Here is a 26,822-nt window from a genome sequence, read left to right as displayed (position 1 = left end):
AGTGTGGCAGCAGAAGCCCAGAGCGGCTCTGGGGACATTTCCAGATGCTCCAGGCTCCTGCTCCCTCCCAGCCAGATGTGCTCGGAGTGTGCTCACTTGGGTTTGGCACAGTGCAGAAAAGGGCTTGGGTTGAAATCAAGGCACTAGGAAGAGTCCCAGCAACACAACACTGCAAAGCATCTGAGTTCTCTCTCTGAGCAGGACCAAAGACAAGCTGTGTTCCACCACCCCAGGAGCATGGCTGCAACTCTGCTGGCTTGCCCTGCTTGCGTGAAATGCACAGAGCATGGTTCCCAGGGCTGGGGGAGAAAGAACAGGGGCTCGGTCCTCCCAGCGTGGCAGTAGAAGCCCAGAGCAGCTCTGGGGACATTTCCAGGTGGCCCAGGTTCCTGCTCCCTCCCAGCCAGACGTGCTCAGAGTGTGCCCCACTTGGGCTGGCACAGTGCAGAAAAGCACTCAGGTTGGAATGAAGGCACTAGGAAGAGTCCCAGCAACGCAACACTGCAAAGCATCTGAGTACTCTGGCTGAGCAGGACCCAAGGCAAGCTGTGTTCAACCACACCAGGAGCACGGCTGCAACTCTGCTGGCTTGCCCTGCCCCTGTGAACTGCACAGAGCATGGTTCCCAGGGCTGGGGGAGAAAGAACTGGGGGCTTGGTCCTCCCAGTGTGGCATGTGAGCAGAGAGTCCTGGGGACATTTCCAGGTACCCCAAGCTCCTGCTCCCTTCCCAGTCAGATGTACTGAGCCCCCCTTCGGTTTTCACATACTCTGCTATTTTCTAAGCAATGCAGAAAAATGCCATCAAGGCTGCGAACGTTTTTTGTCACTGGAGTAACGTGGGGCTACTTCTGCCAGCTCTTCTACTGCTGGCGCTGTGTAGGACGCTGCTTTTGAAGGACATCGCTGCATGGCAGGAAGCCCTCCGGAGCTGAACTGTTCCTGTGGGCATTGGCCCTTTGGATTTGGTTCTTGACAGCACCAGCGCCGTTGTGTGAGCACGCCAGCTGTTGTCCAGTGGTGCTCCCGGGGACGGAGGCGCAACCCTTTCTTGCAGCAGGAAAGGATGCCTTCAGGACCGAGGAGACCCTGACCCTCTCACTGCTGGTTTTTTTCCTGAGGTCAACGGTTGGGTGAGTTTCCCTGGTGGTGTTGGATCCAGCTAGGGGGGCTCCCTGCAGGCAACCACGCTCCTGGGGATGAGGAAATGCACTGCACGCAGTGTGAGGGGCTTGCTGCCATTGGCTTTTGGGACACTTTTCCAGCTTTTTGTTCTTTCACTTCCAGCAGTGAGTTGAGGAAGGGGCTAACAGCAGGCCTGTTAGCTAAAGGAGCAAGAAGAAGCTGAGAAGTAAGAAGAAACTGATAAGGAGCTCTCTCCAAGGCTGTAACCAAGGAGATCGAGAGAAGAAAGATAGAAGAACTTTGCAGCTGGATGAAGCATTTTTAGAAAGTTAGTTGAAGTCACTATAACTTCTCACCAATAGTATTATGTTGATTTATTGTGACCAATAGTAAAGATAGAAGAAGCATAAACAATTGCAAAGTGTATAAAAATCAGCCATGTTCAATAATAAAGTGTTGCCCACTGAGACTGCTTGTAGTCTCTGCTTTATGTCGTGACCGCCTCGACAGCGACAGTGAGTGGGTCGGAGTAAGCTAGGTCGTCAGCATGGGTACACGGCTGTCCACCCAGCAGAGAGCGATTTATCTCCAAGTTGTAGGTATCCTGAAGGAGGGAGATGAGAAGTTTTCTAAAGGTTTGGTTAAGGGGTTTGTTCGTTGGATGTTTTTTAAGTTCCCACAAAAAATGGCCGAAGAGGTTAGAGATGAGAATTTTTGGAGGACTGTAGGGTGTCTTTGTTAACGGAAAGCACAAAAAGGAGGGACCTTACTGTAAAGTAAAGATATATGAGATTGTTTCTTTTGATTATTGAGATTGTGAAAAATAGTGGTGTGAATCATGCATGAGAGGGAAAGTGAAGAATGCCCGACACCACAGTCCCCAGTTCTCACTCAACCCCCATCCCTGCCTTCTTTTCCTACCCCCGTTTCCCCTACATCGGGGGGACAAGGGGGAGCAAACCATCCACAGCAGACGCAGGGTTGCTACCATCTCCCTGGCTCCCCCCAGTCCCCTCAGTACCTTTGCCCTGACAGTGGTGGCCACACTGTCAGGAATCTGTTCCTAAACCTTTTCCCAATCCCTTTGTCCCTGTAGCTAATCCCAAGAATGTTCAAGGTTGCTTTATTCCCCAAAACCCATTCCTCACACATTCCAGAGAGGTGCCCCAAAATGGCCGCCACCTCGTGGCTGAGGTTTCTGCTCCCCAGAATCCCTTCCTTCCATCACCACCCCCTAACCCTGCCTTTCCTTCTTTTCCCCTGCATCAAGGCTGAGGATGTTTTTTGTCACTGGAGTAAGAGAGTTTTGGGAAAGCCAGAGGGCACAGAAAAGCTTCAACTTTTGTTCATCTCTTAGATTTCCTCTTAATTCTCGTTTCTCTAACATTTTTTAGTTATTGCTGCATGTGTTCTTTTTATGTGTTCCTTAACAAAGCATGTAATTAAATCATTGGTCAAAATTAAATAGGCTCATCGTTCTCATTGACACAAAGCAATGTGCATCAACATATCTGGCAAGGATTTACAAAAAATCTGAAGGCACGTATTATCCCCTGCTAGGTTCTGGATTCTCACATACTCTGCTGTTTTCCAAGCAAAATGTAAAATACCATCATGGCTGAAGACATTTTTTGTCACTGGAATAGCACACTTTTGGGAAAAGTCAGAGGGCACAGAAAATCTTCCGCTTTTTTCCCTTAGATTCCCTCTTAACTCATTTCTCTAACCTTAAATTCTACTGTGAAATGCAGATACCACAAGGAAAGAAAACCACCTCCTGAAAAAAATATTGAAATCTATCAAATTTAAAAGTACTTGGCTTTGCTAAATTTTCCTTAATATCATACGCAGATTCAAAGAAGTGTATTTGTTATTTTTCAGGCTTTAACTGAGATACACTCCAAATTCCTGCATTAGCTGCAATGGGAGCCTAATGGAGTGTCAAGCCTGCACAGCTTAATTAACCACGTAATTTTTCCTTCTCTGGTAGGCAGGAAAAGTTATCAGGGGGGCAGTTCATGCCCACGGTGCCGCTGGTGCCCAGGGGGCCGAGAGGCCGATGGCCCCTGGGCTGTGCCAGCCCTGGGGTGGCAGCAGGAGCGGGGCAGGGCCCGTCCCTGTGCCGGCCCTGCTGAGGCCACATCTTGAGCCCTGGGTCCCCTCTGGGCCCTCACGCAGGGAATGGAGGGGCGGCAGCGTGGCCAGGGAAGGGAACGGAGCTGGGAAGAGAATGGAGCCCCAGGAGAGGCTGAGGGAGCTAGCTGGTCACAGTCTCGACTCCACAACCTCAGAAGCCTTTCCCACCCTAATTCACTCTGTGAACAAATCACTTCAACCGAGACGTACTTCAAATCTCTACAATTAGAGATTTACACAGGATGCCCGATTACGTCCTAAGGTTATCCTTTTAAGGCTGAGCTCTAAAGGCACTACGTAATTCAAACCCACATTTCCCCCCCCAATCACTCCTTCACGCCGCCAACGTGGCGCTGCCGAGAGCCCGCCCGCGCCGCCGTTTTTATATGGGTGCGGAGCGAACCAAGATGAGTGGGCAAGACGGGGGTGCGACCCCCCCGCGAGGGGCCCTTGGACCCGGCCGTGAGAGACGTGGCATGGCGCGGCGGCAGCGACGCGCAGAATGCTGGGAGTTGAAGTCCGAGGCGGCGCCGGCTGCGGCCTCCTTCCGTGTATCCCTGGGACGGGAAAGGCCGGGAAGAGACGACACGGGACGGGGGGATCGATCTCGGTGAGGGCGCTTTTGGCGGCGGGAGGAGGCGCCGCGTTGTTGACCCGTGGTTCCCGGCGGCGGGGAGGAGCGGCCGGAGGGCTGGGCCGGGCGGTGCCGGGGCCCGGAGCGGCTGCGGGAGGTGCGGGGTTCGTTCCTCGTGTTCTGACCCGGCGCGTCCTTGCGGGGCTGCGGCGGCTCCTGCGCTCCGAGGGCTGCCAGCACTGAGGCTCGCTGTGAGGTGAGGGTCGGGGAGCAGCACTGCGCAGAATTCCCGGTGCGATTTATGCCGGTGATTCCTTGGGTTGCCGGTGCCGTCGTGCTCCTGCTTCAGGCCGGGTTTCCTCCTGCGTGGAGAGTGTGGGTGCCGGCTTGTTCGGAGCCTCGGGGCACCGAATTCCAGCCCTGCAGCGAGGAATGGGGAGTGCTGGTCCTGGTAAAATGCCTGTGGGTTCATCCTCACTTTCTGTTAATGCCGGAGGGAAATGGTGCTTCAGGAGCCTTACTGCTTTCTTGCGGTGTCTCTGGAGGCATAATTTGCTCTTTGTATGATTTATGTGGTTTTATTATCGCATAAAAAAAAAAACCCGCATTATTTCTTTTGGGAGAATAGCTCTGAAAGTGCTGGAGCTGTTGCATCACGCCCTGTGATATCCATTCCCTGGAAAAACGATGGGAGCGGGTTGTTGGAATGGGCTGGGTCTGGCTGTTTCTTTGGTGCTGTTGTTTCACGGTGTTACGCAGTTCAAGATGTAGTTCTGCTGCAGCCATCACTGGTGTGTGAGGCTTTGAGAGGGTTTTGTGATACTGAAATATTTGATAGCAAAGGGAGGCGGGGGGGGGGGTGTAGTTTGCTGCAAATCCTGAGGGTTGGCAGTGGCGTAAAAATGTGAAATAATTGACATTCTAATGATTCTGATGAGGTCAGGCAGCCTTTGGGAAAATGGAGCTTGCTGGGTTTATGTGTCTGTGGACTCTGCCAGTGCTAGTGGCAAAGGAAGGCCAGCAGCCCTTGCTGTCATGCCTGGTGTTTCCAGCTGTCCTGGTGTGTGTTAGTTCTCATGGACACTGGTGAAAAGGCTTCTTTGGTGTTGCTTTTTGGGGTTTCTTTTAAGGTAGAAAGGTTATGCAGGTGTTGTGGTTAACATAATTTATGTGATGAATGTGGAATCATAGAATGGTTTGAGTTGGAAGGGGCCTTAAAGATAATTTTGTTCCATCCCCTGCCATGGGCAGGGACACTTTCCACTGTCCTAGGGTGCTCCAACCCCTGTCCAACCTGGCCTTGGACACTTCCAGGGATCCAGAGGCAGCCACAGCTTCTCTGGGCACCCTGTGCCAGCGCCTCACCACCCTCACAGTCAAGGATTTCTTCCTATTATCTGACCTAAACCTACTCTCTTTTAGTGTGAATGTTTTTCACTATTTACTGACAGTTCAATCCATCAGATTCTGCATTAAGCTATACCGCGAAACATGCAAATTAGGCCATTGCACAGTTATTTCATTTGTGGATTTTCTAGCTTATGTCACATCTTTGAAGTGCCCATGTTAACTTGGAGGAAGCACAACTTAAACAGAGCCCCAAAATAATAAGTGCACAGTACTGTTTACCTGGTGCAATCAGCTTCACTGTGAATTGGGAGGAAAGTTGACTTAGCTTCAGTTTCCTCCTCTAAGGCCTTCAGTCATGAAAAGTTATCTGCCACCTCAGTTTCAAGTCAAGGGATCACCTCACACCCAGGTGCATTGTTCGAGGTATGACCTCAGTAAAGAGCCCAAAGCCTCAGAAATCAGGTATATAGGAGAGTTCTGGGGGGTTGGCCTGATGGGGTTTTCTTTGTGTTGTTTATCCCCTCTCCTGATTACCTCTCATTAAGACTTTGGACTTAGGAACGAGTCGTTCACACGAGGTGATTAAACTGATGGCCTCTCTGTGCGCTTTCTTTGCACGGAGGAAAGTGATTTCCTTAGTGCTCTCCCTTTCTAAAGTGAGAGGGAAAAAAAACCACGAGGAACTTTTCAGATGAAAGTTTTAAACGTGCTCAGGGTCCAGTTCTGGTTTGGTTTCATTTTTTGAAGTGTTGCCATTTGCTCGGTGTTAGCTGCACCTCATTCTGGAGGTGCAGCTTAGCCACGAGCAGTGCCTGCAGCATGTGAAAACTTAATTAAAAGTTATGCCTAGTGTGATTAAAGTCAAAACGTTTAGTGACATTTCAATTTAGTGTTCTAGCTTAGTGGTTATGTTTCATTTTAGGCTCTATTTAGAGAGCAGTTTCCTGTCTTAGTGTGCTTAAATATATTGTGGTTTCTTTTTGTGGGTTTTATGGGAGGGTTGTTTTTTGTTTTGTTTTGTTTTTTTGTTTGGGATTTTTGTGGGTTTTTTATTAGCAGGAGCACCTACTGAAACAGAAAAAGGGATCAATTAAAGATGACTGAAAATACACCTCATTATAAACTCTGAAGTGTAGCTGATTCTAGATGATGTGTTTTTATCCACATGAAATCTGCTAATCTCCCATTTGTAGGTAATCTTACCATTAGCTGTGAATGTGTGCATTTTAGAGTAATAACCTGAAGAATGCTTTTGAAGTGTGGTTAAGTCGTTAAGATGATTGCAAAATATTAGCACAAATGTAATTACTTTCTATTAAAGTGAAAAGATTAATAACTTGCCATTCTAGTCTCTAAATCAAATTATTTACTTCCTGCTTTTAGCACAAGCCCTGTTAAAAATTTCAGTCAGAGTTTGAGTCTGGTTTTCTGTTCAGTATACATAGCCTAAATACCTGGTTTGAGATTTAGGTTAATGGCTGAGATCTTGTTTTAGACTAATGGATGAGGTTCAGCTGGTGAGAATCAGTTCTAGAGACAGACTTTGTGGGTGTACTGTATTTCCTTTGTGTAATATGAGGATTTAGCATCATCTTTACAGTGTCTTCGTTGTACTGAAAAGGGTTTTTTTAAAAGAAAATAATTGGTCACACAAAATTCATGCTTCTACTTCCTAAAGGGTTTGTTGTAAGGATGACTGATCACTGGAAATACATTTGTTCTGTATTTCTCATCTCCATATCCCTACTTTTTAATTTCCATATAAAAACAAACCAGGATTTCCTTCTAGGAAGACGTGGCATTATCTCATTTGCAATTTCTGGTCGCGAATCACTAGATGGCAGTACTGAAATTGTTTTCACCTCAATTCCATGTGCTTCACTTTCCCCTGTCTCTGGGTTTCTCCTTTGCCCAGTCAGTTCAGTAAACCAAAATGTTCTAGTTTGCAAAAAGGCACGAAAGTCACTTCCTTAAGAAGTCAGGCTGAGTTTCCAGGTGCTCCCTGTTGCAAATTGTGTGTTTGTGGCTTGGATTATGAAAAGTTATTATTATGGCTTTTGGGTTTTTTCTCAAGTCACTGAAAAGACAGTCCTTAAGAAATTGTAGGCTCATGCTACTGGGAAACTTTTTCCCTGCATCTCCCCTGAGGGAAGTTGGGAACCCCCTCTGGAATTTTTGTTGAGGACTGAACACTGCTGATGGATTTCTTGGGTCCTTTTTCCCATGGTTTTCTCCTTCCACCCATTCCTCTCACACTGCTGGGTTTGGGTATCCCAGATACGTTCATAAATACTCTGTAGGATCATTTTAACAATCTGTGGTGCTGGGTTATTTCAACACTGTGAGCTATTAGCCTTAAGTTACCCATTGTGCTTTCTGCTTTCCTTTTGCCTATTCCTGTGCCTGGTCTTTGCCCTTATTTTTTTCTTTAAATTATTTACTTTTTTCATAATGCAGTACCTGCAAACCGCAAGTGGATCATGTTGAAAAACCAGTGTACAGAAAGCTGTTGTTTATGCAGTTCCATATGGGATTTTTAGCATATTTCAGCAGCTGCCATGATTTTTTTGCACATTTGGAATTATTGTTTCTGTCCTTAATCTTTCCTATTGCAAAGTTAATAGCAAAGAACAGCTACAGAGTTATTTGTATTTCTACTAATTCCTGATTTTCCAGATGTCAGGTGGCTTTTTGGGGGGGTTGCCCCTTCTCCCACCCCCCAGCACCACCACTGTAACAAGTTTCTGAAAATTTGAAAAATCCTTGCACAGAGTTTTTGGAAAGTTGCTCCGTGGAACTTTACCAGTAATTCTGCATGGCCACAGAATTTATTTTAAGTAGTAAGCACCTCTCAGCAGCTTTTAATCATGGCATTGGGTGAAATCAAGCAGCATGTTGGAAGAGCCTCAAAAACATGTTTCTAGGTTTTGGTCAGTGATTACTTTAATTGCACAGTGGAAAATTCTTTCATCCTTTGCAGTGTATAACTGGAAGAATAACTTAAGAAATACCTCTGTGCAGAGGAATGTAAACTCCTGTAGACTTATTAAAAGACAAAAATCATAAATTTCAAGTTTCTGCCCTTAGTAAAGTTTAACGGAAGAGTTCGTATTTCTTTTTTACGGGATGATGAGATGTACTTTGCAAGGACAGTCTGTTCCCCACCGGGCAGCTACTGCCCCTTTCATCCCATCTGAAGAGAAGCCTTTAAGTGAATTAGAGATGCTCAGAACCCAAAATCCATCTGTCACAAGAATTTGTTGAAGAGTGCTGCACATAAAGCCACATTGACTTGCTTCCCGTGGCTGGGCTGAAGCATTTAATCCTGAATCACTTAATGCAGATCATACTAATTTGTCAGAGGGTCTGTGGCTTCTGCTGTGTGATTTTGATGCTCTCATTTGTTTTGGAAACTCTTGAGTGCACTTGTCAAGACTGACATTGATGTCCTGCTCTCTGGATTTTTCAGTTTGGTAATAATAGTAATTTTTCCTTCACATTAAGCTGAGGGTTGTATACACCTTTGAAACAACGATGAGAGAATGAGGAATTTTTACTTCTGTTTTTTAAACAGAGGAAAGCCCCTGTGTTTTTATAAGTGGAGCTCCTTTATATATATATGTGAGTATTTTTATTCAACAAATTATCTAAGCCTCTGAATTCTGAAAGGCAATAAGCTGGCAGTCTTCAGTAGCCACTGATGTAATGGATATGGTAGAAAGTGTTTTAAGCCTATATATTTTTTATACATATAATTACTTTCTAAAAAAGTAATTTTATACGAGTCTTTTATACAAGACTTTAATTTCAGTATAAGTTCTTCAAGGAGACTGCTGCCTCAGGTAGTGGTACAGGTAATTTACCAGACTTGTGAAGAAGCAGGACTTCTTGTAAGCTGCTGCTGCACTAAAGCATGGAAAATCTCCTGGTGTTCATGAAAATCTTACTTTTTCTACTTTTCTGAGACCTTTTACATTAATACTGTTAAGTTAATTTTTTTAGAAGTAGTACATCTTAAAGGTTTATTCAAATATATCAAAAGATTCTTCTGGCCTTCAAAATAAAAACCAAAGCCTTCAATTACTTCCACTTCTGTTAACATCACCAGAGAAGGGTGTTGTATGGATTTTACAGGAATTGGCTATACTGGAAAACTTGGTGTCAGTATAATTTTTATCATGCTGGAAGCAACAGGTCATGCATTATTACAGCTCAACAATGCAGCAGAATTGTACCCTGTAGTTGAGTTTTTCTTGCGACGGGGTATGGGGTTTATGATGTGTAATCACTTCTGAATTATTATTCTTCCAAGTGCCACCAGTATATTTTGGAAGCAGTAGCTGGGCAGGCACAGTAAGGCTTTTAGAAAGAGTCTGGGAGTTTGAGGTATTATCACAGCGCTAAAAATAAAGGGAAGATACAGGAGAAGGGGGGACAAACTGGATAATTTTGCACTTGAGATAAGTCAGCGGTTTTCTATTTTTGTTCCCTAGGGTTGGTATTTGAATTACCTGCTCTGTTCAGGAATGTAAATAATTGTGTTGTGGCCTTTGTATTCGAATTTAAAATCTTTTCCCTTATTTCACTTTATATATATATATATATTTTTTTTTTTATTTTTTTTTTTCCCTCGCAGCTTTTTGTAGCTGAAGGAAGATGATGGAAGAGAGTGGGATAGAGACGACTCCGCCTGGCACACCCCCTCCGAGCACAGCAGGGGAGGCTGCTGCTGCTGCTGCCACGCCTGTCACTTTAGGTGCAGAAACCTTCACTCAGTCTTCTGAAGCACTACAAAACCAGTTGCAATCAGCATAATTGCAGTTCTCTTCTCCAGGCTAATTGGAAGGATTTAAATTGTTTCTTAATCATGGAAGTGGGCTCCTTATCTGTGATGCATCTGATTTCGCACAGAGTATTTTTAGCAGGTTTTTTTTTTTTTAATTCTTGGAACTCTTGCAGGAAGTGATGTAGATGCACTTGTAGTTTTTAAGGATGGCAAGGCTAGGGAAATAATACTTTATACTATAGATCACAGTTAGATGAGCGGCATAGAAGGGAGTTAAAACAGATTTACAGGGGATAGTGGTAAACCTGAATAATGACTTGTGTTTTAATACTGATAGAATCCCAGAATCAATCCAGTTTGGGTGGAAAAGGGCTTGAAGACCATTTTGGTCCACCTGTGCCATGGCAGGGACATCTTCCATTATCCCAAGCTGCTCCAAGCTCTTTGACACTTCCAGGGATGCAGGGGCAGCCCCAGCTGCTCTGGGCACCCTGTGCCAGGGCCTGCCCACCCTGGCGGGGAACAATTCTTCTTAATAACTGCCCTAAATCTGCCCTCATCCAGTTTAAAGCCATTCCCCCTGTCCTGTCACTCCACCTCTTTGTAAAAAGTCCCTCCAGCTCTCCTGCAGCCCCTTTAGGTACTGGAAAGGTGCTGTAAGGCCTCACTTGTGAGGGGTAATCAGAGTGATTTTTCTGATTTTTTTACAAGATTCTGAACACCACATTTTTGAATTTTTTGGCAGATGTGGCATTGTTAAATCAGACTTGTGCAGTCTGTTGAAAATGGATTCTGGAGTAGGCTGGCCAGAGATGTTAGCACACATGAAATGTACTCACTGCCTCATTCATACACAAGCAAAGAAACCAGAGCCAGAAGTGCATGAGGTGCTACAGGATGTCATCAATAAACTTAATTGTATAAAAATGGTCTTTAAATAGTACATTTTTGGCAGTGTTTTCTACTTACATAGGGTGTAACCACAAAAGATTTAATGTTTTTTTAATGTGGCAGAGGTTTGCTGGCTGCCAGTGGCAAAGTCTGTTAAAAGAGTTGTTGAAATTAATGTGGACATGAACTTTTTTTAACAAAAAGTCTCAGATTTGCTGAGACTAGTTGATATTTTCAACTACTGCCTAGTTGATATTTTCAAAAAAATATGCACTCATAATTTGCCCCATCCAGGTAAAGGTGACATTTCAACAAGGAGTGACACAGGAAGTACTTTCATAAGAAAGTCATGTTTTTGAGAAACCATTTCCAAAACTGATATTTGGAAATCACTTCCATCATTATTCATTTCTGCAGCCAAAACCAATAGCAGTGTTGCATAAAAACTGTCAGGTCTGTAGACATCAACCTGCAAAGAGAATTTCCCGGCCTGTGTGAACATCTTCCAAACTCTTTTTGTGGGATTTGAACACACTCATTAAAAATAAAATTAAAATTAAAAAATGCAGCACATTCATCTTGCAAGGGCAATTTGTGGACATCAGGGAAGATGAAAATTTGCCAGCTAAATTCCAAGGAAATGCGTGGTTTATGGGTGGAAGTGGGAAATGAATAGCATGGTACAGCAAGCACAGCCAACAAGGCAATTCCTCCATATGGATCTCTGTGAGGTGTATTTTTTCAGCCCAGCATCAGAATAATCTGAATGTAGAACCAGACCTTTAAATTCCTGCACCATGAGGTGTTAAACCAAGGTGTAAAAATTGCTGAGGTTTCTTCAGTTGCACTGCTCACCCTAAAAAGTTACTATCAATGATTGTGTTATATAGTATTGTAACCATTATTAATTAACTATATTATTATATTGATAGGATCTTATCAAAACAATTTCCAGTGTAAACAGAAAATGTTTTGTACTCTTTAAGAATTTATTTTTCATTTCTCTTTATCTCATAATTTTTAAATTTCTGTTGTGTATGTTTTGTAATACACATGACATACTGAACAGTGGTGCATGTAAACAATAGATAAAGGGATTTCACATGGGGGAATGGATGATCAATTTTTTTTTTTACTGATGTGTGTATATGACCAAGTTTGAAGTCCATGGCATTAGTGTGATTTGCATATCATTTGACTGTGGTGTTTAGGCTGAGGCCAGTGAGATGCTGAAGCTGGTTTAGCATGTTACTGCCAGCAAAAAAGGCAATTTCTGTTTTCCTGACTTAACTTCCTGGCTTAATTTGGTTACAGACAGGAAAATTGGCTTATCCAAGGATCAGCTGAAACGGGGAAGGCAGAGGGATCAGGGAGATGAGTGCCAGAGAAGAGAGAGCTGCCTGAGGTTCAGTCCATTTTCCAGTGCCATACCTCTAAAACAGCTCCCACCCTCCCAGGTATTAGGAGTGTGTGAAGATGAGCACTTCCTGCATCCTCAGTTGATGCAGCAGTCATTCAGGAATAACAGAGCTAGCTAGAAATTCTGAGGCAGGTTTCAGATGCTGTAAATTCAGTAGTCAAATGTTGACTTGTCTTTTTAAGCTAATGACAAGTAGGGTCACGCAGGAAGAGCTGTGTCCTACAAGACACTGTCACCAAGGATTAAGTGCCGTTGGTGCTGTGTGAAAGCTCAGGCAGAAGTTTCAAATTCACTTTGAATGAAAAAAAAAAAAAAACCCTGACTGGTTAAAAAATTATTTGTGAAGTGTCTGAACAATACATATATAACCGAACAAAATATATAACTGAATCTCTGAGATCAAGGCTTCTAAAATTCTTTTTTCTCTCTTTTTTTTTCCCCCCCTTATTTTTGTAGCTTTTTCCAGCCCCCTTGCCACACCAAGCATGCCATCTTCTCCTGCCTACTCACCCCCCTTGCCAGCTGGAGCGTCCCCAGTTCCTCTTCCCATGATGACCTCGGCCTCTCTTCCACTTGTGCCTTCTGCCACCGCTGCTACAATTGCACCACCCCAGAGCCCCGTCCCACCTCCTGCTGCCCCTGCGGCTTTCAGCACCCCCGTGTCCCAGTTCTCTGCTCCTCCTCCTCTGAGCTCTGCTGCTGGCCCTGGCCTTCCTGCACCTCCCACTGGTCCCCCCATTTCAGGGTTTTCCATGTCTTCCACCTACGATATCACCAGAGGTCATGCTGGCCGAGCACCTCAGAGCCCACTGATGCCTTCATTCTCTGCACCTCCAGTCACAGGTAACTCTTTATTTCTTTGCTGTCCTCTTCGTGGGACAGGCCGAGGATCTCCTTGGTAGCTTATTATTCTTTTGGGTGTACTCACTTAATTAGTTGTACTTAGAAGGGTTAATACTCTTAATTAATGTAGTTCTACTCAGATCAAGGTATAATAGCCTTTAAAATACACTCATGGTCCAGGACAGAGTCCACTTTAAGTTCTGGTGGCGTTCAGGTTCACAGGAAAATCTTTTGTTTGAGAACTTTTATTTTTGTTACCTTGCACACCAAAGGCCAGCTTTTCTTCAGCTCAGAGAGCCACCTTCAACCATTATGTTTCCCCAGAATGACAATAAACTCATAATTTTCAGGGTTTTGTTCTGAAAATCTGTCTCTTGACAAGCTGTCTGACACATGACACCAGCTTCTTTCTTCTTTTTTTTTTTTTTTTTTTTTTTGTTTCCAGCCACAAAATTGCATTGGGATAGCTAAAAATACATAATAATAAATGCCTTCCATGCAGGCAGTTGCTGTGGTTGCTGAACTGATGTCATTTTCAGCTTGTGGAGTGGAAATTTCTCTCCTCAGCTACAGTTGGGCCAAGCTTTTATTATCACTGGTGATATCTCTTTTAAGTAGTCTGTATTAGGACGATGTTTAAAAAGAGCTATCAATTGTGCAGCATAAAATAAAAATAACTCTTAGTTAAGGCTAGTGTTGGAAAATCTGTTAAAATAAGCTTGAGTAATAGGGCAGAGGGTCTGACTTTATTTTTCTACTGTTTAGTTTCTTTTAGTTTTCTTCAAAATATGTAAAGATTTTGTCCTTTTTCTACTACTATTGATTTCCAGCACTTAGTGTTAGAAAATTTACTTTTCCTATTGTATGAAAACATTCCTGTGCCTTTGTTCAGAGACTAACACTTGCCCCTCTCTTTACTGACAGTTTATTATGAAAATTTGAATACAATAAAAAGAACAGCTTTTAAATTAGTGTCATAAGAGAAAGAATAATTGTTTAACTTTGTACATAATGTGCAAGCAGTCTCAATTTTCTTAGCAGATATGATTGCATTCATTAGATCTGCTAGCCTTTAACAAGCAGAATTGTTCTTGTGCCTCCAAGAACTGAGGTGAATTTGCCTGGAATTGTTTTATTCTTCCTGCTGTTTTCCTGTTAAACAATTGCATGTTGCCTCAATATAACAAATTAAACCCTTGTGTTTTGTATTTCTCTCTTACAGGTGTTTTGGCAGATCCCATTACTCAACAGGCAACTTTCTCTTCATCTTTGTCTCCTGGGGCTGGTTCTGCAATCACTTTTCCTGAGGAGCATGAAGATCCCAGAATATCTACTGCCCAGAATGGAGCACCTGCTGGAGGAATCTGGGGATTTATAAAGGTAGGGGGTTTTTCTGTTGCCTTCATGAGGAATTGCCAGTTTGTACTGACTACAGGAAGACGTGTTGCACTCTTTAAGTGCACGTTACTATAATTTTTTTTCCAGCCTCATGTGCAAGGTGGCTGTTTTTAATAGTGCTGTTTGCTGAAACTATGCTTTTACTTCTTCTCTGTATAGAAGAGAGGGGACTGTACAAATGCAGGTGTTCTAGGTTAGTTTTGATTGCTGTGATACGAACTTGTGACAAAGCCTGTTCCGTATGGATATGTTCTTAAAACAGATGAAATTCTAGAGCCCTTTACGTCCTGAAAGGTGATTTTTACTTCACAAAGACTGCATGCAGAATGTATGTAGAAAAAGATAAGTCTGTTTTACCTTACCAAATGCTTTGCATATCCCATTTATATTCCTAAATTAACTGAGTTCCTAATTAACTGAGTTTGATTCCTGTGAGATGCAAGTCATGCTTGCTCTATAACAATCAAGTTATATTTTGTCTTTTTTCAAGGACAGACAGGCTACATATTTTTTCAATCACAAAGAAGCATCTAAGGTGTTTTGTAAGGTTAGTCTGCTAGAAGGCATGGAATGCACAGTGCAGAACAGATTCTCCTTGTGATGCCGTCTAATCAGACAGAGGAAATAAGCAGCAACATCAGCTAGTAGAATTTCATTAGCCTGTAACCTTTCTGGAGCTGTAAGAGAGATGCTACATTTAAGTGGCATCATGAATATTGTGGCAAGAAGGTCTGAGGGCTGTACATCAACACTGAGCTGTCTTTCAAGAGCAGCGCCACATTCTGTCCCATCTCACACTGAATGTGAAGGAAGAATAAAGAAGATTATTGTCCCAGTGCACTTGAAGAATTTTGCTTTTCAGTCCCTTTTAAGCACGAAAGCCTGGCAGAAGTATTTGTCTGTGACATGGCAGACTGAACCTTCTGTCTCTCCACTGATACAGTCTTAAAGAGGAAGATTGTCTGTCTCTCCATCAGTGCACTGAGAGCAGAGTGGTCATGCTGCCCTTTTCAGGGAGAAATGTCTTCTCATGATCATAAAAACACATTTTCCTTCTTCCTTTAAGTAACAATGTTTTCCATTCAGTCCTTAGGTTCCTCCTAATATTTGCAGTAGGTGGCAGTGTTCTAGAAGAGAACATTTTACTTGTAAAATTAATTGGAAAGCCAATCTCATCCACATTTTAGTGCTGCCATCCAGAAGGTGTCCTGTTTCTGTTTATGGAGCAAGTCTGTATTACTGACTCCAGTAAAAAGATTTTGGTTGAAGTATCAAGCATTCCATGTGCTCTGTGTGTTCAGTAACCACTGCTTGAGAATCTCTTAAGTGAAAGACTGAGGAATCATTAGTTATACTGAAACCATCAAGTTCATGATGTATGTAAGCTCACATCAGAGTATGTGCTTTTTAAAGGTGAGCCAGAATCTGGGACATGTTGTGGTAATTTTTACAGAAATGCATCTGAATTTCCTGTAGAGGAGCTCATGCTGTAGTTGCCCCACTTTATTTCTGTTGTTGAAGTAATTTGATATACCCTTTTTCCTCTGGTGTTGTTAAGAAATCATACACCTTTCTTTCAGATTTCCTTCAAGCTCAGTAACACTGAAAACTATGACAATCTAAAATTGACAAATTAATGGTCTGGAATCAAATGGGACTGTTTCAGTTTCTTCAGAGATACCTGAGCAGTCCCATTGCAGTTCCAAGACTGATTTCCACATAATTGTTGCAATAACCTAATGTTTGGGATTGGTATAAAAATACGGATTGTTTCACCCTGTTTGTGCTAAGCAGATGAACACATAAAGGCATCTTCCACAGGTAGAAGCAGTCTCAGTGTTCAGGAACCATCTGTATAATGCCTTCATGTTAGTTAGGCAGCCAGGATGCTACCTGGAGAAGCACTGCCTGGCTTTGCAAGGGCTGTTTCTGCATTAATGAGGAAGGTAATATTTAAACCTGAGGTAGTAACAGAAAAGCCATGCACTGATAGTCATATTCAGTGTTTTTGCTGACTAATGCACAGCAGATACTACAGAGCAGCTTAATATTTTGTTTTTTTAACTATAACATTCTGAATTTCTTGAGGAGAAAAAAAAAAAAAAAACCCAGGAAAATAATATGGAAATGTATTTGCTTAAATTTAGGGTGTAGCTGAGAATCCCATGGTGAAATCTGTTCTCGATAAAACCAAGCATTCAGTGGAGACCATGATCACAACGCTGGATCCTGGCATGGTTCCATATATCAGTAAGTGTTTATGATAAACCATCAAGTATTGCCTGCAAATCCTGGAGAAGCTACTGCAATAGCCATTATTTGTACACTTGAAGTGTAAAAGCATTTCAGTTACAGACTGAAAATTAACAGGAAAGAAAAGCTTTGTGTTACTCACATTTTTTTGTGTTACTGGAGGACACTGCATGTCACACGTAGCTGACCTGAGAGTAAAATAAGCAAGCAAAAGGCACCAATTGTCCAGGGTGGTGGTTTGGTTGCTTTTGTTTTTTTTGGCATGGCTTTTTTTCTCTTAGGAGCCTGATAAGCAGCTCCCCCTCCTAGGTGTGCCAGTACTGACCTTGTTCTGCCTATGAAAAAAGCTGGTCAGGAAACAGCTAAGACTGAGAAGAAACCATTAAAAATGATTTTTTTATTATTTTGTTTTCCTGAGATTTTTTTTTTTTCAGCTGAACCTTTTAGGTGACCCAGCTAACTACTGCTGCACTAGTGCAGAGGACAGGGGAAGATGACCTAATTATTGAATAGTAGTTAATTGTTTTTCATTTAAGGGAAAATCTCCCAGCAGCTGTCCAGTGAGGAGGGAGTGGGAATAAAACCAGTGAGGCCAGCCAGCAATGCCTTCTAAAGATATTTGAGAAGAGTAGCAGGATGCAGGGCAAAGCTACAGTAAATGTTGATTTATGCACACAATTTGACAAAGTGTATTTAAGGTTTCTATTGCAGTCATCACTGTCCCTTTTTTTAGAAACAGGATCTGTTGGTATCCTGGATAGTTTGACCCAGTGTTTATTGACAGAACAACTTTATCTGGAGGAGGAAGTAATGCTAATAAAACGCTTGGTTTGTAGGATTTAGGTTGAGTAAATTAAGTCAGTAGTTACCTCTAAAGTTCTGGAAGGGGGAGTGTCTGTATATATCTTGGCCACATATGTACTCCATTATTTTTGTAGTTTCAGGTTGTGAAAATGGGGCAGAGGTTTGTAAACTTAGCCTGTACTTCCTTGTAGAAATGTATTCTACAAAAACCATGTCCTCAACAATAGCCCCACTTCTCTCTGCTCTCCCTACTGCAATGCCAAAGGAATTTCGTGTTCCTCATTGCCAAAACCTGAAATTACCAAAGCTTCTGGATGAGGTGGTTGAAATCTTCTTTTTCTTCCCCCCGTCATCTGAATAAATAGTATTTCTGTAATCTCTTTCTTGAAAAGAGCTGAACTGTTTTCATTGGCACAGGGTGAAAATGTTACCTGAGCTGCACTCCTGGAACAGACAATTTCTATCTAGACAGGAAATGGTCACCTTCTAAGCATAAACAACAGTACTTTTACAACAAAAGACATCAGGGAATCTTAAATTAAACATGGAACTGTAATTTCAGTTTATAATGCACAAGGTACAATGAAATTTCACATTCAGGGTGTCTGAGCTTAACTTGATGTAAGAGTTCTGCCCCTGAATTTACCAGAGTGCATCTAGTTCTTATATTTTAGGTTTCCATTTTACTAGATTTTGTCCAAAATGGTTTCTTTTAGCCCATGTAATATCTTTGTTTCAGTTCTGTAGTATCTCTGATGAAAAAAAATAGATGCTTTTGATATTTGCTGATCCATAATACAAAAGAACATATTCTGTATTCTGCAACCAGACATGAGGCACAGTTGCCATTCTTAAAACTGTTAGGCAGTAATTTGCTAGTATGCTATGGATCAGTTTTTAACTTCATTAAAAGCTGTTGGACAGTATTTTTGTTCCTGAGCAGTCAGGCGAGGCTAACTTCAGTAAAAGCCTGCAGTCAATTTTAAGCATTTGTTTAATTACGTTAAATTGATTTATATCAAGAAGGAATCAATGAAAAAAAGATACTCTCAATTATTTTTAGTCCAATAGTTGCACAGCATTTAAAACAATTGCTCCAAGTTCAGTGATCTGTACCCCTAATTCCATTCAGCAAGGCAATTGATAAATAAAATTATAAAAAATTTACCCTAAACCCCCCAAATAGTAGGTTTTACTATGAGGTTCTAGCCTATCTGGTGATTATTCATAAAAATAAGATGATTCCTGTAACTGAGGTCTGCTGAGAAATACGAGCCAAAAAGTTGATTGTTTTTTTCATTAAATTTTAAGGTTTGGGTTTACCCTTATCAGTGGAGGAACTTTTCTTGAATCAGGATAAATACTGCAAACTCTGTAAGCTTGTGTGGTTGATGCATTTTACTTAGGCACTTTCTCTGATGTCATGTTCCACTTTTGAGGAAAGAATTAGCTGTTCTTGAGAAAGCTTCTCACAGCAGGGATGAGTTTTATGATGTGTTTCTGCACAATAAAAGTGATCCAGCGGGGACAGACAGATGTGAGGTGTGATTGAGTCTTCTGTGATAATTTTAGATTTAATTCATGAATTGTTTTGTTTCATTCTGAAAAAATTTAGTGAAAGCTCAGGCTTCTTTATGGAGATATAACCCTACAGGAAATGTTTAGAACTCTGTACAAGCTTTTTGGTTCCACAGATATTTAAAATCTAAGAAGAGCAATAAAATGACACTGAAGTTCACATTAAAAAGTAATAGGAGCCTTTCTTTTAAATCTTGTGCAATTTGGCAGCTGTTCACTGGATTTTATGACCTGCATCAGTGTTCTTGAACCCATTCATAAGAGTTTGCAGTATTCCTTGATGCTTCACAGGACACCAAAACATCCTTGGAAAAGGATGTCTTTGAGTTATTTTCCTAAAGCTCTGTGAATTGTCATCTTGAATGAGTGGTATGATTTCTTTTTTTTGGGTGCTGAACCAGGTTAGTTCCTGCTGCCTGTCTTTCACCCTTGTATCCCTTAGTTATTCACCTGAATTTCAGTTCCTAACTTAAATGACTTCTCCTTCATGGAAGAATTATTGTCCAGTGCATGAGAAAGAGAAAAAGCAGCTGGAGAAGATGTAGAACTGTGTTTGAACTATGCTGCCGTGGGAAGGAGGAATATTCCATGCGTGGATTTATTTTTTACAGATCACTTGGCAAAATTATTTTGCAGGAACTGGGGGAGAGCTGGACATAGTGGTCACTTCCAATAAAGAGGTGAAAGTTGCAGCAATTCGGGATGCTTTTCAAGAGGTCTTTGGGATGGCTGTTGTGACTGGAGAGGCTGCACAGTCCAACATTGCACCACAGCCTGTGGGCTATGCTGCAGGCTTAAAGGTAAGCTGATACTTAGCAGTAGCAAAGAGAAATTCACGCAAAATTATCTCATTTTCTGTAAAGTGAAATTCGGTTTCTGGGATAGGTAAACATTTTCTTCGGGGATTTTTTTGGTGTTTTGGTTTTTTATTGTTGTTTGTTTGTTGGGGTGTTTCTGTTTGTTTGGCTTGGTTTTTTGTTTTGTTTTGTTCAGGGTAGAGGGGGTTTTTTTGTTGGTTCATTGGTTTTGTTATTTTGTGGGTTTGGCATTTTTTTGTCTTTTTTTCCTTAATTTGGACCATTCGATCCAAAGCTCTCTCTTTGAAATATTTTCAAGATTTCTTGCAAACACATTTGCAGCAAGTAGAGGGTCCCTATGTCGGTGTATTCGTGTGTTACCAGCAGATCATGTTGGAAATGTTAGAAATGAAAAGTCTCCAAGATTGATTTTTCTCCCCACTGATTCTGTAGATCAAAGACAATTTGGTTAACATTTGATCTTTCTGAACAGATCTGTGTTCTCTTTGAAATATAAGAATTCCCTGAGCAGCCTTGCAAACTGCTGTGCCACCCTCGAGGAGGGGTTAGCAAAGGTTGTTTCACCAGTTCTGGCCAATAAGTGAAAATCCTGAGAACAGCTGTTTTCATACTCTATTTACTAAATGTAAGCAAAAATTCATGAAAAAGGAAGCCTTTCCCCCTGCCTGTTGTGTCAGTGCTTGCAGAGTAAAGCCTGTTCTCATAGCAGTGTATTATCTGATGCAATTTTATATTGAGATAAAGCAGAATAATGTGCATGTTCCTTTATTTATCTCCTGCAGTGTATTGTATATATTTCTGTTACAACTTCAGAGTGATTACAGTTTTCAGGGGAATAATTCCTGTGTGTTAGTTGGATATGTAACACAACAAATGGATTCTTTCCCTTGCTCTTACAAAGCTGGTCCAAAGCTCTTAAAGACTCTAAACCCAAGAAGTTTTTAAGTTGTAGAAATGTCAAAGTAACACAAATATACACTGATGCTTTAAGTGAGAGTTAAAACCATCACAGGTTAAGAATTCTTGTCGCAGATTAGGAATTCTTTGCATGCTACCCTGGGTATTTTTCTTGGAATGTAAAAAAAACCTTAAAAAAAAATTTAATTATCTTTATCATAGGTTTTGTTACTGTTTGGGATTCCTGGCCTTCACTAGTTGGGGATGTTGGGTTTTTTCCGTATTGAGTCATTTTGAAAAGCGTGTTCTGGGGTTCTTTTGGGGTTGATCTGCAAGCACAGCACTAAGCTGTGGTTCAGAGTTTTGTCTAACAGCTTGTGTTGCCACTCAGGGAGCCCAGGAGAGGATAGACAGCCTGCGCCGGACAGGAGTCATCCACGAGAAGCAGCCTGCTGTGTCAGTGGAAAACTTCATCGAGGAGCTGCTTCCTGACAAGTGAGAACCTTGCATTTATCCCAGGAGGGTGGGGACACGTTGGGAATATTCCTTGTAAGGAGCTGGTGGCAGTTTGAGGGAGAAGGAGAATAAAGGAGAAGGAGAATGAGGAAGAGAAAGAGAAGGAGGAGAATGAGAAGGAGAAAGAAGGAGGAGGAGAAAGAGGAGAATGAGAAGGAGAAAGGAGGAGAATGAGAAGGAGAAAGAAGGAGGAGGAGAAAGAGGAGAATGAGAAGGAGAAAGGAGGAGAATGAGAAGGAGAAAGAAGGAGGAGGAGAAAGAGGAGAATGAGAAGGAGAAAGAAGGAGAAAGAATGAGAAGGAGAAAGAAGGAGGAGGAGAAAGAGGAGAATGAGAAGGAGAAAGAAGGAGAAAGAATGAGAAGGAGAAAGAAGGAGGAGGAGGAAGAGGAGAATGAGAAGGAGAAAGAAGGAGAAAGAATGAGAAGGAGAAAGAAGGAGGAGGAGGAAGAGGAGAATGAGAAGGAGGAAGAAGGAGAAGGAGAAAGAAGGAGAAGGAAGGGGAAGGAGAAGGAAGGGGAAGGAGAAGGAAGGAGAAGGAAGGAGAAGGAAGGAGAAGGAGAAAGGAGAAGGAGAATGAGAAGGAGAAAGGAGGAGAAAGAGAAGGAGAAAGGAGGAGAAAGGAGGAGAAAGAGAAGGAGAGTGAGAAGGAGAAAGAGAAGGAGGAGATTTGTCTGAAGTATTTTGGCAGGCTTGGTTTTGGTGATGACGTTCAGCTTTTTGTCCAGGCTTCTTGAGACCTTAATATAAAGAAATCCTTGTCAGGCTTTGTAGATTCACAATGTAAAAACACAGTGGAGTGAGCTGAAAAAAATTAAGGAGCTGTAAAATTTGGAATTTGGCTAACAGTTTGTGCATTGGGGTGTGCATCCTCCCTTCTCTCTCTGAAATTGTGTCAGAAGAGATATTGGGAGATATTTCGGCATTTAGAACAATATGATTTTATCAAATAATGTATTTTATGTTTTCCTTTCACTGAGAATGTATTATTGCATCTAACTTGCACTGCACAGACACAAAAATGCTGTTTCAAAATGCATTGCAACTTGATTTTGTAACATGTTGTTTGACAGGCAATTCTTGAATCATCTTTATAATTAAATGCCAAAACATTAGGGAAAATGCTGTTTTTCTTAATGCAAACCTAAATAGTTTTCTTCCACTGTTTACCATGCTTGTACATGCCCAAAGGAGAGGAGTTTCAAGTAATTACCCACACTACTAATAATGTATGTCATAGTTAATCCTCTTTGAAAAGACAATAAAATGTCTAAATCAGACTAGATGGAAATAAATGCAAAACAAAAATTAAAACTTCTTCCTACTCCTATTTACTTTAGAAAATTCCTCATTTATATTGCACTAAAAATGCTAAATGAAAAAACAGAGCAAAAGGAGAGTATCTGTCCAAAAAAAAGAAATAAAAGCCCATCCCATGGATAAAAATGCAAACATTAGAAGACAAGAAAATACCAGCAACTTCATTATTAATAGAATACCTGTGACCAAGGGATTATGTCTGCCCACACACCCACCCTTCCAGCTCACCTTTTATTCTTTGATTGTAAGTTTCACGTAATTTGTATTTCTGTGTATTTTATGCATTTTACATGCATATACGTGCACTATTATGAGGGATGGATGGATGGATGGATGAAAAGTGACATACACAAATTTCACTTGCAAAATACCACAACAGTTTGATGAATTTCATTATTAAATTATTACTGCAGTTGTAATAGGGCTTGTAAAATGTTCATCATTCAACTTCTAGCACATTGGTTTTCATCAGAGTGATCCTCAGTACTCAGAAATAAAACAATTTGCACATCACTGCAGGTGGTTTGACATTGGATGTCTGATTATTGAGGATCCAATTCATGGAATTCACCTGGAAGCATTCACCCAAGCAACACCAGTGCCTTTGCAATATGTTCAGCAGGTGAGAACGTATTTTCAGTTTTTTCCTTTTTCACTTTTCTTACCAATTAACAGCTGAGACATAAGACTGAAGTTTTAATTTTAGTTATGATGTTAGTTCTTACTGGAAGTTATTAAACTTAAATATTTTCATTTATGATAAGAGGATATTTTTGCATCATGCTTATGAATTATTTATGAATATTTTTGCAAAATATTTTTGCATCATGTTCATGAATTAATCTTTAGACATTTATAGTAAAGCTTTTCTTAGTCAAGAGTCTCATTCTGCAATATCTGTCACTTTGGATATTTGCAATATCTATCACAAGTTTTACTCTCCTATTTAAGCAGAAATACTAACCAAGCAGGCAGCATGCTGTACTCTCTGAAAACTCATTCCTAAAAACAAGATTCCCATTTTCCAGATCAATACTTGGACTTATGTCCCCTGTGAACACACAGAGTTTCCAGCTGAAAGACAAGGCTGATTTCAAATGTGCTATTTTGGCAAAGATGTACAATTCTGAAATCAGAATATTTAAATATTGGAAATACCATGGTTCATTTGAGTGAAAATAACAGAATGAGCTGCAGTAGTGTGCGGTTCTCAAATACCACCAAAAGAAGTTTTTCTGGAGGTGGTTTATTTTTCTTTGGACACAGACTGGGAATTACTCCAGTCATTGCATGTTGTCTGACAGCAGATATGAGTCATTCTTCAGTTAGCTCTGGCCTGAAAATTCTTTTAAAATAAATGTTTCCATGAAGAATTTATAACCAGAAAACTGTTTGGGGTTTGATCCTCAGATGTGGTTTTGGGATAGCAAATAGTAACTTTGGGGCTTTTTTCAGTAGCACCAATTCCTGAATACCTGAAATTTGTGTGGTGGCGTTCACAGGGGTCCCAGGACGAGGGAAGAGATGAGAATCTTGTCTCCATGTTTCAGACTGCTGATTTATTATTTTATAATATATATTGTACTAAAAGAAAATGATATATTAAAACTATACTAAAAGAATAGAAGAAGAGACGAAAATCTTGACTCCATGTTTCAGAATGCTGATTTATTATTTTATAGTATATATTGCATTAAAAGAAAATGCTATATTAAAGCTGTACTAAAATAATAGAAGAAAGGATTTCATCAGAAGGCTAGCAAGGAGTAGAAAGGAATGGAATGATAATAAAATCTTGTGACTGAACAGAGACAGCTGGACTGTGATTGGCCATTAATTAAAAACAACCACACGAGACCAATCACAGATGCACCTGTTGCATCCCATGGCAGCAGATAACCATTGTTTACATATCGTTTCTGAGGCCTCTCAGCTTCTCAGGAGAAAAATCCTAGCAAAAGTATTTTTCATAAAATATGTCCGTGACAAATTTGCTTCTCACACCCTTTAATTTTCCACATAGGTCTGTTGACACAAGAACGATTCTTGCAGAATTCGCTTGAATCTGACAACAGACGCAAATCTACCAATCCCAGGCTGTTTCATTAACCGCCTCTCAAACTTTTTTACACGCAGGCCAAGAGCCTGACCCCTCAGGACTACAGCCTGAGGTGGTCGGGGCTGCTGGTGACGGTGGGCGAGGTGCTGGAGAAGAGCGTGCTGAACGCGAGCAGGACGGACTGGCACGCCGTGTTCACGGGCATGTCCCGCCGGCAGATGATCTACAGCGCGGCCAAGGCCCTGGCAGGGATGTACAAACAGCAGCTGCCACCCAGGACCGTGTGACAGCAGGGACGCCCTCACGCCAGGAACGCTGGGTTTGGTTCTAGGATCAGCGGAAGGAGGCCCTGTGTTCCCGTGCTCAGCTACGCGAGATTTGTGATTTTAACTCTCAAACCGTCTCTGCTTCTTCAGAAGTGGAGGCGATGATTTCCAGGAGTGGAAGTGAGCAAGTTCAGTTTTTTGCTAATGTGTGATTTCCAGTATGATTCATCAAACAAACATGTATTTCTGACTGCTACGGGCAGCATTGCAGTTTTTTAACTGGAATGTTCTGTGGTGTGACACCTTAACCAGCCATTTGCTGAGACAGTTAGTTAGTATTCTTTCTAAAGGGGATATTTGTTTAGCTATTTCTATTATATTAGTAATATAAACATGTTGACAGCATAACATGTACGTTATATATGGATTTCAATCCAGAGAGACTACCTTCTGTATTAGATGTGGTTTTTGGGGCATGTGTTTAGGGGATACTTACCACCTCCTTGGGTTGGTGTCCGTATGTAGTTCTCAGGAGTGATGCCAAGTAGTCTCTACAGCACCTAAGAGTGAGCTGCTGAAGAAGAGCACAAATCCATGCCCTTGTTAGTTGAAGTCGTTGCTAAATAATTCTGAATTTTCATTTTCTATGCTGCATCTTTCTGCTTTTTATGTAACAGTAATCGAATTCGTGGCCAGCTGAAGAACCACAGACAAAATTTCAAGTTGCTTCAGTGGGTTTTAGATCAGGTCTTGCACTCCCCACATGAAATCATCTCAGCAGTTACAGTAACATGATTTACTCCAGTGCTTCCAGACATCATCTGTTATATGTAATTACGTAATCTTTTCTATGTATTTACAGTTGTCAGTAATTTGATTATGGAAAATGGTCATGTGTGTATCACTTGTTTTGCTATTCTGGGTTTTCTAAACACTTTTAAGTCTAAAAGCTTTCATGATGTCATGAGTTCACTGTTTCTCATATAAGTTTTGAGTGGTGTCTGATTTTTTTTTTTTGTGGCTATAAATATCTTCCATCCATGCTCACACAATATTAAATCTTTACTTAGAAATATGGAAGTAATTGTGAAGAAATATTTTGGTACTACTTTTTTAAGAAACAAAGAATAAACAAATACTTTTTGTTTGCCTTAAAGAAGCAGTTTTTCAGCTTGTATTGCTCAGCCTTTACCTTTCTTAGATGCTTTCAAAGAACATTTTGTATACAGTATACTGTTAAGCCAGCTCATATTTGTACCCAGTGAAAGCCTGTCTATTTCCAAGTAATATATTTGGCCTTAATTGGCTTACTCTGTAAAGCAGTTGAATAAATGTTTTCCCTAGAGAACTGCATCTGTTTTAAAGGCTTGGTTTTTATTCCAGATGATGAAACATCATTATTGAAGTTGTATTTGCATGGTCAGTTTGCAGATTTGTCACATGCTAAACAAGCAAACAAGATCAGCTCTCAATCTTTAGGTCCTCATTGAGACTTCTTTCCCTGTTAAACCAAAAAGGTGATACAAAGAGTTTTCTTTGTCGCTATGCAGCAAAGGCATCTTTGCACTTTCTGTAATTTCAGCTTGAAGTATATAATAAATGGAATGCTGCTGTTTTCCCCCCTGCTTGCAGCATCCATGATGCAAAGGAGGAGGACATAAAGTCATCAGTAGATTTAGGTGCCCTGGCATGGCTTAAAATTAAAACTGAAGAGGAACAGCCCTTTTCTTTCTCCCTTTCCTGTCCCTGGACTTCACTTTTTAAGAGGTGAGAGAAGTAGGGGAAGACAGT

General features: G+C 41.3%; 1 protein-coding gene across 4 annotated transcripts; it reads left to right on the top strand.

Moving 5' to 3' along the window:
- The first annotated feature begins 3,746 nt into the window (after nt 1-3,746).
- On the top strand, nt 3,747-26,384 carry PRRC1 (proline rich coiled-coil 1). 4 transcript variants are annotated; one of them, XM_066568954.1, is made up of 9 exons: nt 3,747-3,870; nt 9,821-9,940; nt 12,738-13,124; nt 14,347-14,504; nt 16,670-16,772; nt 19,794-19,957; nt 21,264-21,367; nt 23,226-23,328; nt 24,843-26,384. In XM_066568954.1, exons 2-9 carry the CDS (start codon nt 9,841-9,843, stop codon nt 25,050-25,052), a joined length of 1,329 nt encoding a protein of 442 aa, XP_066425051.1. In that variant the 5' UTR covers nt 3,747-3,870; nt 9,821-9,840; the 3' UTR covers nt 25,053-26,384. The 4 variants fall into 4 exon arrangements, with proteins under 4 accessions (XP_066425051.1, XP_066425052.1, XP_066425053.1 ...); XM_066568955.1 differs by lacking the exon at nt 3,747-3,870 and adding an exon at nt 3,971-4,090; XM_066568956.1 differs by lacking the exon at nt 3,747-3,870 and adding an exon at nt 4,168-4,296.
- The last annotated feature ends 438 nt before the right edge of the window (nt 26,385-26,822 follow it).

The sequence above is a fragment of the Molothrus aeneus genome, chromosome Z, assembly GCF_037042795.1.
Source record: "Molothrus aeneus isolate 106 chromosome Z, BPBGC_Maene_1.0, whole genome shotgun sequence".
In the NCBI taxonomy this organism is placed as follows: Eukaryota; Metazoa; Chordata; class Aves; order Passeriformes; family Icteridae; genus Molothrus; species Molothrus aeneus.
Note: the sequence above shows the minus strand (reverse complement) of the source record. Positions and strands in the feature narration are given on the sequence as shown.

What these genes read in the sequence shown, in the direction of transcription:
- PRRC1 (XM_066568954.1), top strand. Translation starts at nt 9,841, where the DNA reads ATGATGGAAGAGAGTGGGATAGAGACGACTCCGCCTGGCACACCCCCT. An exon ending in GCTATGCTGCAGGCTTAAAG is followed by an intron (nt 19,958 to 21,263) that starts GTAAGCTGATAC and finishes GTTGCCACTCAG; the next exon opens with GGAGCCCAGGAGAGGATAGA. An exon ending in CTTTGCAATATGTTCAGCAG is followed by an intron (nt 23,329 to 24,842) that starts GTGAGAACGTAT and finishes TTTTACACGCAG; the next exon opens with GCCAAGAGCCTGACCCCTCA.